The 11730-nt window shown below is 42.2% G+C and overlaps 1 protein-coding gene across 1 annotated transcript in view; it reads left to right on the top strand.

Annotated features, from left to right (window-relative positions):
• il17rd (interleukin 17 receptor D) overlaps positions 1-11730 on the top strand; it is a 25684-nt gene that overhangs the window by 5667 nt on the left and 8287 nt on the right. The window contains exons 2-5 of the mRNA XM_035662394.1: positions 3926-3980; positions 7833-7955; positions 10664-10782; positions 11603-11723. Coding sequence (XP_035518287.1) covers positions 3926-3980; positions 7833-7955; positions 10664-10782; positions 11603-11723 — 418 coding nt within the window. The remainder of the gene's footprint in view (positions 1-3925; positions 3981-7832; positions 7956-10663; positions 10783-11602; positions 11724-11730) is intronic.

Below are 11730 nucleotides of genomic sequence, written 5' to 3'. Positions count from 1 at the left end.
ACACACACACACAGAGTTAGTGTGTTTGGGCTCTTTGTAGCCGTTGAATTAAATTTCAATGTTTGGGGACTACATTTGTACGTCTTCATGAAATATAATTTGCTTGGACACTGTCTGTACCAAATGAGCGACCATACGCAGCTCTTATCTTCGACAGAGCTGTTCTAGCCGTTCGTACCTCTGCTCCTGAGCTGTATGTTGATTAAAGGTCAGTTGTGAGCGTGTCCCGTGTTCTCTGTCCCACATCTGGAACTGGTCTGGCCGGCCCAAACAAAATGAGGGAGAGGGGAGAAGTCTGCTACGTGAACCTTGAAAGCTGTAATTGAAGGAGTTCCTGTTTAATCAGATTCCTCCTTCTCTTCTTCCTTACTTCCTTCCTTCTCTGCAGGGTTGGTGATTACTTCCCCCATCATCCTTCACTCCCCCTTCTGATACTGAAACCTCCTTTTCTGCATCCTCCCTTCTTTCCAGCCTCCTCGCCTCTTTCCTTGTATCATTTCCTCCCTCCATCTTTCCTTCCCTCCAGCACTGTGATTGATTGCACTTGATGTTCAGCTGACTGAGCCTGCAATTAGCTGTCTGATTACCCCAGGAACTGTGTGTGTGTGTGTGTGCTGTGTGTGTTTGTGTGTGTGTTTTGGGGGATTCCCAAGGGAAATTCTGCTCTCGTCCGGGTTTGAGGGTTTTGTTTGTAGATTTGTAGTTGATGTATGTTTTTTCTATTGCCATTTTGAAAAGCGAACCACAGCATGAAACGAAGCGGCGTCATTTCCCAAATGTGTGTGTGCCGACGGTGTGTTGAATGTCCAACAGCTGTTTTTCAGAACTGCTAATAATGAACTGTTCTTTTCTCTTCTTTATTTCCTTTTTTTCACTTCTTTTGTTCAGTTGTTTACTGATGTGACTCAGTCTGTTCAGTCCTCAGGGTGTGTGTGTGTGTGCTGTGTGTGTGTGTGTGCGCTGTGTGGGATAATGATTATTACTAGTGAGAAACACCTGGCAACAGGAAGGAAGAAAAGTGTCTGTTTGAAAAATTGTCAGTTGTAAAGTATTAGCTCGTGGCGATGGGCAGGGTCACTGCATACTGTGTTTTTAAAAAGTGCTTAAAGAACCAGTGTGTATGGTTTAGTGCCATTATCTTAAATAATCATAATTTTATGAATAAACGCTCTTGACATGTAATCAGTGAGATAAACCCGACCAGAGAGTGGTGACTACAGACCGAGCCCCCAGGAAGAGCGCCGGGCTGTAAGTGGCCGAACTGTGTCATTACAGCCATGGGTTCGTCAATCGGTGACTGCACAGCGGAGGTTAGAGGTTCGGCTGGTGGAAGCTTCTGGTGCGACAGCGGCGCATAGATGTATGCATTCATCCGGGTTCATTTCTTTGCAGCGGGAAGTGACTTTTATGCACCACTGAGCAGCTTTCATAGGAATGAACGGAGCGCCGCCTCCGACGCTGTATCCAGTTCTCTTTATACATCCATGCTACAGACAGAGAGGCAGCTGCATCGGAGCCAGAGTGTCGCAGTTTAGACTTAATTTATATCGGCCGTCAGATAAGAAAAAAGTGATACAGATCATCGGAAAAAGGCTAAATATCAGCTCCGATAATCAGGCTGTTCCTAGTCTGAAGTCTTCTGATTGTGGAGTTTACTGATGCCCTAAGGCACTGGTTCCCAAGCTGGGGGTCTGGACCTCCAGCAGGGTTTGTCAAAGCTTTACAAGGCCTTCTTGATTTAAAGGCGTACTAGAAAACTTATACACAGTAGGCCTATATCTCAGCAGCACTTCTGTGAAGAAAAGTAAAGGTCATTGTTCTATTAAACAATTTACAAGCGTCAAAAAACTTTGAATTTTGTAAAAAAAATGAAGCCTATTGAGTTTCTATTATTGTTGAAATCCAAATCACTCCTTTAACACAAACCTTCAGTTCACTATTCACTATTTGGGTTTATTGTACAGTTTTAAATATAATATGAAATGTCCATAATGTCACTCAGTCAGTTTACTAGATGATAATAAAGGGGTCCCTTAAGGAAAAAGGTTGGGAACCTCTGCTCTAAGGCTCTGTTCAGACAGACAACAGCACTGCATGAACAAATGCCAACCCCTTTTACCTCCATTCATTTGAATGAGGCCGCTTCATTGACGCAGTGGGGGTCTTGACACAGGGGGCTCCAGCAAAAAAACAACAACCTGTAAGTCGTCCAACAAATAAGTGGAACCTGTGTCAACTTTTGTTGCAACTGAATGTGGAGCCACCGGGCAAACAAAGTGTTAGTGTGTTAAATAATGTCCACCATTTATAATTCACAGTCATCGCAATGAAAGATGTCTGGTACCTTTAAACTCATGATTTTGTGACTCGAACTGGACTTTATGGATTGTGTTTCATTGTCTCAGCAGCGCCTGAAGCAACATGCCCAAACTAAAGCACAACCTTAAAGGGTTTTTTAGCGTCATGGTGGTGGTTAAATGCAGAACCTGGCAGCTTGAGCTTTTCTGTGTGCACGTTCTCATGTGAAGTAAGAACCTTCCCTTGATTTTAATTAGCCTCCCATTTCATGCTGCCAGCAGGACATCTGTGCACAGCAGCATGTAAGCCCTTAAAGGTCAAAGTTCAACAGTAGAGGCAAACTGACTGCGAGATATATATAATTAAAAAGAAATCATAGGATTGAACTGTGTGTGTACTTTTCTGTCTAAGGACTGTTTTGAGGGCATTTTTTGAAAGTGAAGACACGTCTCACTATCCTCACTTCTTCAAAAGGCTTTTGATGGTTCAGATCTGGTTTTAGGGTCTATGTTAGGGTTTGTTTTAAGGTCTAGGGAATGTGTTCTGGCAATGAGGGTCTTCACAAGTATATAATTACAAACGTGTGTGTGTGGATGGGTTGTTGAGGTACAGTGACTGCTAATAAGCGTGGCACACTTTCTATAACACACACACACACAGTAGGGGGTCTGTCTGATTGGTTTCAGGTGTGTGCGTGTGTGTGTGTGTGTGTGTGTGTGTGTGTGTGTGACCACAGTCTGACACCTCTGTAACAAGCCTGAAGGTGGAGTGTGAGTGTGTCGGTGTGTGTGTTACCCAGCAGGGCAACATGAAAACAGGGTCAAAGCTGTAAAACTGTTGAAACAGTCGAGGCTGAAACGTACCTCATGAGAATCGATGTCTTTGTGTCGGGACACAGAGAAAGGGATTCTGGGTAACTGTAGCTCACAAGGGAGTCGATGTTCACACCTCAGCTTATCTCAGTACTCATCATGTGTCACTGTATCTGCTCTCCTTTGTGTTAAACGGAGCTGCTGGGTGGAGCGTGGAAGGATATCCTTTGAGTTAAATAAATGTAGAACCAAAGAGCAAGTAGTGCAACTTTTACCCCTGAAAAACCAAATCCAGTTGATTTCAAAGAATCTAATAATAAGCTAATAAGCTGAATTTATTAAGTCATCGGTATCAATAAAATCGTATCAACTAAAAGTCCCTAGTGTTCGTTTTAGCCGTTTTCTGTCTGGGAGAGGAGGTTATTGGGCTCTAACCTGTGACTGATGTATGTGTCCTGTCAGTTGATACAGAAGTGGAAGCAGTCGGTCAATCTGTGATCAAACAAACATTTAAGTGTCGTTTACTTAGGCAGACTCACAAAAACCGCGTACAGCTGCTTTTACTGGTCGTTGGAGGTGATTCTTCTGGCCCTGGCTCAGGAAGATGACCTCCCCATTCCCAGTCTCACCTACAGAGCTCTGATTGGTCGACCACATTTAGAAACAGCTGCCACCAAATCAAAGAACCAGGCTACTTAAAGACAGCCACACCAATAAAAAATGATTATCTCTGAATATGAATGGTAGCATACAGATGATTTAAACGATTTTAAGTGGCCTAAACAATCTAACAAACACTGTTCTATCTCTTTCAGGTGCAGTCTGGTGCAGATGGAGGTCGCAGGTTGGCCGTCACCTTCAGAGCTGACAGTGAGTTTCTATAAATCAGGATAATGACTTTTAGTTTATCTTAAATTCCCCAGTTGTTGGAACCGTGTTTACTTCAGGTAATCAGGAATAAAATTGATCATCATGCAGGCGTTGGGGCGCCATATTGATCCTAAATCCTCAATCATCAATCACACAGTTTGATCAGAGCCTAAAAATAGTTTTTTATTTTCCGTCGTTGTTACTCAGCGTGAATATCTGAGGCCCCCTCACTCTTCATCTTCACCCCCATCATCCTCTTCCTCCTCCAACGTCCTCCTCCTCTTCGTCTTTTGTTCTTTTCTCTCCAAAAGTCAAGTTCCTGAGCCGTAGCCGATCCCTGCCTCCTGCCTTTGTCCGTGACCATGAGCGAGAAGCACTTTCAGATTAGTGTGTGTGTGTGTGTGGTGTTGTGTGTTGTGTGTTGTGTTGTGTGTGTGTGTGTGTGTGTGGAGAGAGAGAGTCTGTCTATTTGCAGTTTTTCAAGCTGTCCCTATATCAAACTGCAAGTTAATGATTTTAAAAGAAAGTCTGTTAAGAGAAAAACATTTAAATAACAATAAAATAAAAGTATAAAAACAGTAATAATAATAACAATAATAATCAATCGGTTCTGGTCTGTTCTAGAAATAATACATTCAGGACTTTGAGGTGTGCCTCAGATTTCTATAATATAATTTAGATGACTAAATAAGACTCCAACTCTGCTAATCAGTTGAGTTTTTCAAATCTGCCGTAAATGACATAAACCCTAAAATGGATTCAATAAATCAAATTATTTTCATTATCAATCACAACTTCCCAAAATCTAGGTATCTTGTTTAGTCCAGAACTTAAAGGTATTCAGTTTACTATCATATATGACAAAGAGCCTGAAAACCAGAGAGTGGTATCAGTTTTCTCATCAGACTCTTGGCAAGAAAGCTGATTTCCCAAACTCAAACTATTCATTTAACTACAACGTATTATCTTTACTATTCAGTGTAAGCAGAGGGTTGTTCTCTCTGAGGGGTTCCCAGTCGGTTTCAGCTGCTTCCACAACTCCTCATTTAATCTAATCTTAATACATAATCGGTCATCAATAGTGCTGAGGTCAGGGTTCAGAAGGTCATGTGACATTGAAATGATGATGCATCCTCTTCCCAAGAACAGAGGAAGTAAAAAGTGCTGAAACCCACACACTTTAAGCCAACGTAAAGCACTGAGGTGTTTTAGCATGACAATGCTGTGTGTGTGTGTGTTGATGGAGTGACACACCTCACTGCTTCCTTTCCGCTTTTTTATCCTCCAAAAGCTTCATCCTCAGCTGCTTCTGGAGGATGAAGGAGAGTCAGGGGGTTCTTCTCTCTCACTCTGTTTGCAGTGATGTCATGGTGAATATAAAGCAGGTTGACCTTTGACCTCCATTAGGAAGGTGATGAGCTCAGCAAATCTTAACACTAAGTTCTGATCATATTATATATTTTTCTTATTGTCAACAAATGTGTATCCAAAGCTCGATATTAAGGCTGTACCCGCCTCAGAAGTCTGTCAGTCGAACCGGATTTGGCTTTTCAATACAAAGATTCGACTATTCGTTCCCTTTTTCTCTCCAGTGTCGAACTAAACCTGCAGTCGAAACACGGCTACATTGGTCTCATGTTTTAGCCTCTACGACATCTGTGATGTGAAAACATCATTAGATCTCCACACACTCAGAGAAAGTAAAAGTGTGCGTTCATTAATAAAATCTCAGCACACCAGAGAGCGTCTCTCCTGCCGGGCTGCTGACGGCTCTGTCAGTGGATGGCAGTAGAGGAGGTTGTAGCTCTGTGCGACACGCTAGAGCTCCATTGTTCAGGAACTGACACACAAACACTGAAACGCAAACCGTTTTTAAAGATTCAAATCTTCAGTAGAAACCAGTAGACTTGGTGCTGAGTGCCATAAACAAGGCAGAGAAATTACTGAAATTCTGTGGTTTCAGTAAGAACCATCCAATCAGAGAGACAGTCATGTGCTCTGCCAACAGAAAGCTAAAGATTATACTTATTACTCAATCTTTAATTCAGTTCAGATTCTGGATCAGGGTTTTGATCCAAACTGCAACAACAAAGGATTTTGAGTTTGCAGCAGCTCTGAACTGGATGCTTCTTTAGAGCAACAGCTGCAGAAGCTCATGGGTATCGTAGTATTTAGAGCTGATCTCCGTATCAAACTGACAGATTTCTCAGAAACACACTTGAAGTAGTTTGGATGACGAGGAAGAGCTCAAACATTTTTAATTTGAAAGAGATATAAGTACATGAGGAAGAGGAGCAGGCCGCTGTGAACTGTCTCCTTCATCTTCCTCCACCTTCCCTGGTTCACCCCTGGAGCGTTTTTTAAAAACTGGAATAAGAACAGGAGGAAGAGGAGCAGGGAGGTGAGAAACTAAAGACAAAGGTTTTCCTCTTTCTCAAGCAGTAAACTTCTACTTTTCAAATTTTTCTGTCATCCTCCTCTTCCTCCTCTCCTTTGTCTTTTGAAGAAACTCTGAATACAAAGAGGAGCAAAGGGGGAAGAAGGGGCACAATTTGCGACCTTCCCCTCCCCCTTATATCTTATAGAGAAGCTTTATGATTGAGGAAGAGGAGGAGAAGCTGGAGGAAGAGGAGTGACCATCCGTGACCTTCTCCTTTAGCCCTGAACATGACCCCGCTTTGAGGAGGCGAGAAGGAAGAGAAGCAGTGACTCGTGTCGTATCCCATGCTTTCCTAACCTCCTCTCAGTCATCTTCATCCTTTGTGAGCTCCTGTCCTCTGTCCCCTCTTCCTCCTCCTCCTCTTCCTCACCTCAATCCTCTCCGTCAATAGGTGGCTGGCAGGAGGAAAGGGGAGCAGTCAGTCGTGTCTGAGCTCACGCCCCTTTTTCTTTCTGCATCCTAAGTCCATCTTTTCTCCCCTGATCCCTCTTGGTTCATGGCTGGCTGCTCCTCCTCCTCCTCCTCCTCCTCTGCCCCCTCCATCTACGTCCTGCATGGGATAAAATGAGGGAACTGGAGGAGGTGGGGCAGCAGTGCACATGGTGACTGGAGATATTCAGCAAACGCTCGTAACTTCAGATTTTAAGTGATGTTGCGTGGTCAGGCCAACAGCGACCTGCCTACACCTTTATGAAGAGAACTTTTAGATCAATGATATGATATCGTTAGGCTATAGGATAAATGTAAAACTATATTGTAAATCGAACTGCACAGTCAAACAGGATGAAGTGTAAATTATATAGGAAACTCAGAATTGCTTTATAGTAATGCAATGTACAATCCTTCAGTGAAACAACAGCAGACTAATTGCACACGACTCCTACAAGTGATCTGGACCGATCAGAAATCCTGTTTGTGTTTAGGAGAAAATTCAAAATAAAATAAAATTGGTGAATGCCGCAGGTTCTTCTAAATCAATCATACAGGCCACTTTAGAACAAATCTGTTCGTACGAGAGGTTCTTGCATGAGGCCCAGTGTCTATGAGAAAGTGATCGTGACTTTCACTGTGGTAACTCCTCAATTCATGACTCTTAAAAATGGACGTAGTCTCCGTGACGTCACCCACAGGTTTCTGAAGAGCCGTTGTGAAGACACTAATTAGCTCCAACCTAACCAGCTGCAATATTAAAGCAATGTAATATTACATCACATGCAATAATTAAACAATCCAATATGCATTTAGCCTTATTCTGAAATGGGCCATTCTGCATAATGAGTCATTTTACTGAGCTGTTTTCGGGTAATAGTTGTTCAAATATGCAATTATTAGTCAGAGAGGATCGAATGTGGTTGTTTGTGCTGTTGTTGATCTCTCTCTCTCTCTGTGTGTCGATGTCTCTCGCCCTGCAGACTGCTCAATAAACTACCCGCTGGGGAAACATGTGATCCACGAGGTCGCCAACGTCTCCTCCAGCCATCTCGCCTGTGAGGATCAGGCCGCCGTGGTCGTCCACTGGTCCGCCAGTCCACTAGGTACCTGTCTGTCTGTTCACCTGTTTGTTTTCCTTATGCGTTTGTCGCAGGTAAACAAACGTAGGAGTGTGTTTGTTTACCTGCTTCTCCACAGGGAGAGATTGAGAGAAAGGAGGGAAAGTGAGGGTGGAAGGGCAGGGAAGTAAAACCTTCAAAGTGCTCAAATCCCTAAGATTACTCAGATGTGCGTGTCTGTGTGTGTCTGTGTGTTTGTGTGCCTTTGATCAGGCCTGGAGAATAAGAGAGAGGATCACATCTCGCACCACAATACCACGATTTGACCGTGAAGGAAGGAATGTGTGTGTGTGTGTGTGTGTGTAAGGTGAACCTCTCTCTCTCTCTCTCTCGTTCTCTCTCTCTCTCTCTTTCTCTCTGTGACAATACAGCCTGTTGTTTTCTCACAGAGACACAGAAATCTCCCAGAAATCTTCCATGTCACAGTCACACAGGCCAGAATCCGTCATCTGGAGACCAAACAAAAAAACAAAAAAAAACTGGGAAAGTTTTTCTTCTGGAAAGTGTTTCCTTCAGCTGCTCAACATGTTTTCCGATGTTTCCTTCTGCAGCCGGAACAGAGACTGAAGATGAATCTGATAAAAACTGAAATTCTAAATTAAGGCCTTTAAGTTCAGGTTCAACACATTTACAGATTTTTCTGAAGGAATATCTGCTTTTACAAAGATTAGACATAATTGAAACTGAATATCATTAATTCTGTCACATAAATATGACACGTTACTATCTGTGAGCAGTAAAAGTTTCTTTTCTGATTCAGATTTTACAGACTGTAGCAGGTGGAGGCTTTGGCCGGCTGTGGTTTGTGGAGAATTGAGGCTATGACAAGAATTATGGGACCGTCATCATGTTACATAACCAGTTCATGTTGTTTTCATTGTGAATTATTTGAATGTTATGAATCAGGATTAGGAATTGATTGCAGCCTTCTAAATTTACCTCAGACAAATATCTGAAAGGTCATTCAGCAGCTGCTTCATGCGGTGCTCTTGAATGTAGTCTTTCCTGCAGCACCTGATATTTGCATTTGGGGATGTGCCGCATCTGTTTTACACTTTAGTCATAATACTGTACAGATACGAACTTTTCCAGGTGGAATAAAGCTAAAGGTGGTCTGCTGTAGGGCTGCAGCATATGGTAAAAACATGATATTGCTTTTATTTTGACAGATAATGCGATATGATTCACGATTAGCGTGGAAATAGGTTTTTTTGCATCACAAATTTAATTTTCGATTAATTGTGGAAATGTAGTTTTAACAACTTTATGCAGAGTTTTATGCATTGTTTCTTGTGATTATGCAATCCCAAGCTTAGATCTTACACGAAACACATAATGGAGAAGTGAAATCCACGTGCAACCGTATACCCTTATCATGATATCATTGCTCTGATTGTTGCTGGTGATCCGCAGTGATTTTCCACTTTCAGTATCAGACTCTACAGCTGTTCTCTCTGCTGTGTTGCAGTTGAATGAGGGTGAAGGACGCGTTTAAAATAGGCTTAGTTAGACTTCTCTAAGAGTCTAAAGCAGGGGTCTCGAACACAAACGGGCTCGGAGGACGCTGCTTGTATTGTCATCTCATAGGGTCATTTCAACGTTTTAGTACAATAAGAAAGCTGAAATATTTCCATTACTAATGTCATACTTGTAAATGCAAGCAGCAGTTTCTATACGTTTGATATCATCATTGTTGTTCAGTCAAACAACAAATGAAGCCCTGAAACTTTCTCTCTTCTTAGGAAGCGTTTGCAAGTTAAGTTGATATGAAACTACTAGAAAAAAGTATAATGTGAGGATTTGCTGCTTTTTATTTGGGTTTTATGTCACTGTAAACTGAATATCTTTGGACTGTTGGATGAGACAAGACATTTGAAGATGTTACTGTTGGCTGTTTCTACTTTAAATGATAAGAAAATAGAAGATGTGGGATCACCAAAATCATAAGGATTCATCCTTTAGGGAACATATGTACTGTACAGTTTGGACCAGACAGACAGGATGATTTTCTATCCATAGAGTGGTGTCGCTAGGATGGTTAAAAAGTATATGATATGATGGGGGGAAAAAAAGTATGATGAATCAGATATTATACTGAAGGGAGGGAAGAAAACAAAAACTGAGCACAAGCCTGCCGTCACGCTGCAGCTGTCGCTAACATGCAAAAACATCCTCGTCTGTCCTCGACTCTGCAGGAGAGAGAGAGAGCTGTTCAGGAATCTGCCTGAAGACATAAAAACCTGTTCTACTAGTGCTCTCTCTCTCTTTCTTTCTCTCTCTCTCTCCACTCCCCACAGAGCTAATAGGAAAAACATGTCTTGTGGATGTAAAGGTGTAATTACAAGACAGACGCGATTTCAAAGAGCAGAGTGGAGGAGGAGGAGGAGGAGGAGGAGGAAATAGTATGAGGATAAGAAGGAAGAAAGTAGAGAAGGAGATGGGAGGAGAAGAAAGTGAACAAGGAGAGGAGACGAGGAGAACGGGAGGAGAGGAAATAATGAGAGGAAACGAGGAGTTGAGGAAAGGAAGCAAGGTGAGGATGAGAAGCAGGGAGATGAAGGAAAGGAGAAAAGAGATTAATCAAACAAGATAGATAGAGGGGAGGAAAAAAAGAAAGGAAACAAGGAGCGAAGGATGGATGCGGATAATTGTTGGAGGATGGTGAGACTGAACTTGTTATTGTCTCTCTGCAGGAATCGAACACATTAAAGGCTTCAGAGTTTATCTGGAGGACAAGAACCCAGAAGGGAAACAGTGTCAACATCTCATCCTCAAAGACCCACGACAGCTCAACTTCTCCTACAAGAACACGGTAGGACCAAAAATAATGACAGCGCTTAAGTTCACGACTAATGTTGGGGCCTTGTTTTCAGGCATATGTTCCCTAACACATCAAACCTAAAGAAGCCTTAAAGAGACTGCTGTTGTGTTGAAAAGGTTATTGGATGTAATCATTAACCTCCCTCCACATACTGGCTATGAAGGGATCCCTTCCGGACTCCAGTGTGAGAGATGTGGTTCTGTCCAAACTTGCTGCAGCGGAGGGATACATTCTGAGATTGCATGTAGATTTTTTTAATTTGTTCAGGACCCTGGGAAGATTAGAGGCACGTAAGTGTACTTTTAGTGGGGATCTTTTAATAAACAAACAACAATAATTTGTTGTCAAGATAAAGAAAAACACTTTAATCTAACAAACATATGAGCATGTTTATGAGTATTGTGGCCGCCATGTTGAACCACCATGTTTCTTTTTTTTTTTGCACGTTTCATGGCCACCGTAGTGATGCAAGGGAGTTGCATTCTGCAACTAAACAGCTAGATTCCACTGAATCCTCCACACTGGTCCCTGTACCCTGTCCTGGGTGCTGCAGATGTAAATAAGCCACATCAACAGTGATCTTAGTTAATGTCCCTGATGAATAGATGAATAGAAAATATGCTTTTTCTGTGAAGAACTTTGTAAACTTCTGCTTTTTAAAAGTGAAACCAGATACTTTTATTATTATTATTATTATTGCTGCATTTTACTTCCTAAGGCTATTGGTACAGTTTTTTCCTAATTTTCTCTGAATGGTAAACAGACTTATCGTATTATCTGTTGTTGATTTATTATTACTTTCCTCATACAGAAGCTGAGCAGTCAGCCGTTCAGCGGTTTGACCTTTGACACCGACTACATGGTTCGTGTTGTTCCTTTCCCGACTCTGATGAATGAGAGCTTCTTCCCACCGTCCTTCCTCAGGACCAACTGTGAGTC

Source organism: Morone saxatilis, unplaced genomic scaffold, assembly GCF_004916995.1.
Source record: "Morone saxatilis isolate NCDOM2014 unplaced genomic scaffold, NCSU_SB_2.0 Contig18, whole genome shotgun sequence".
NCBI lineage: Eukaryota > Metazoa > Chordata > Actinopteri > Moronidae > Morone > Morone saxatilis.
Note: the sequence above shows the minus strand (reverse complement) of the source record. Positions and strands in the feature narration are given on the sequence as shown.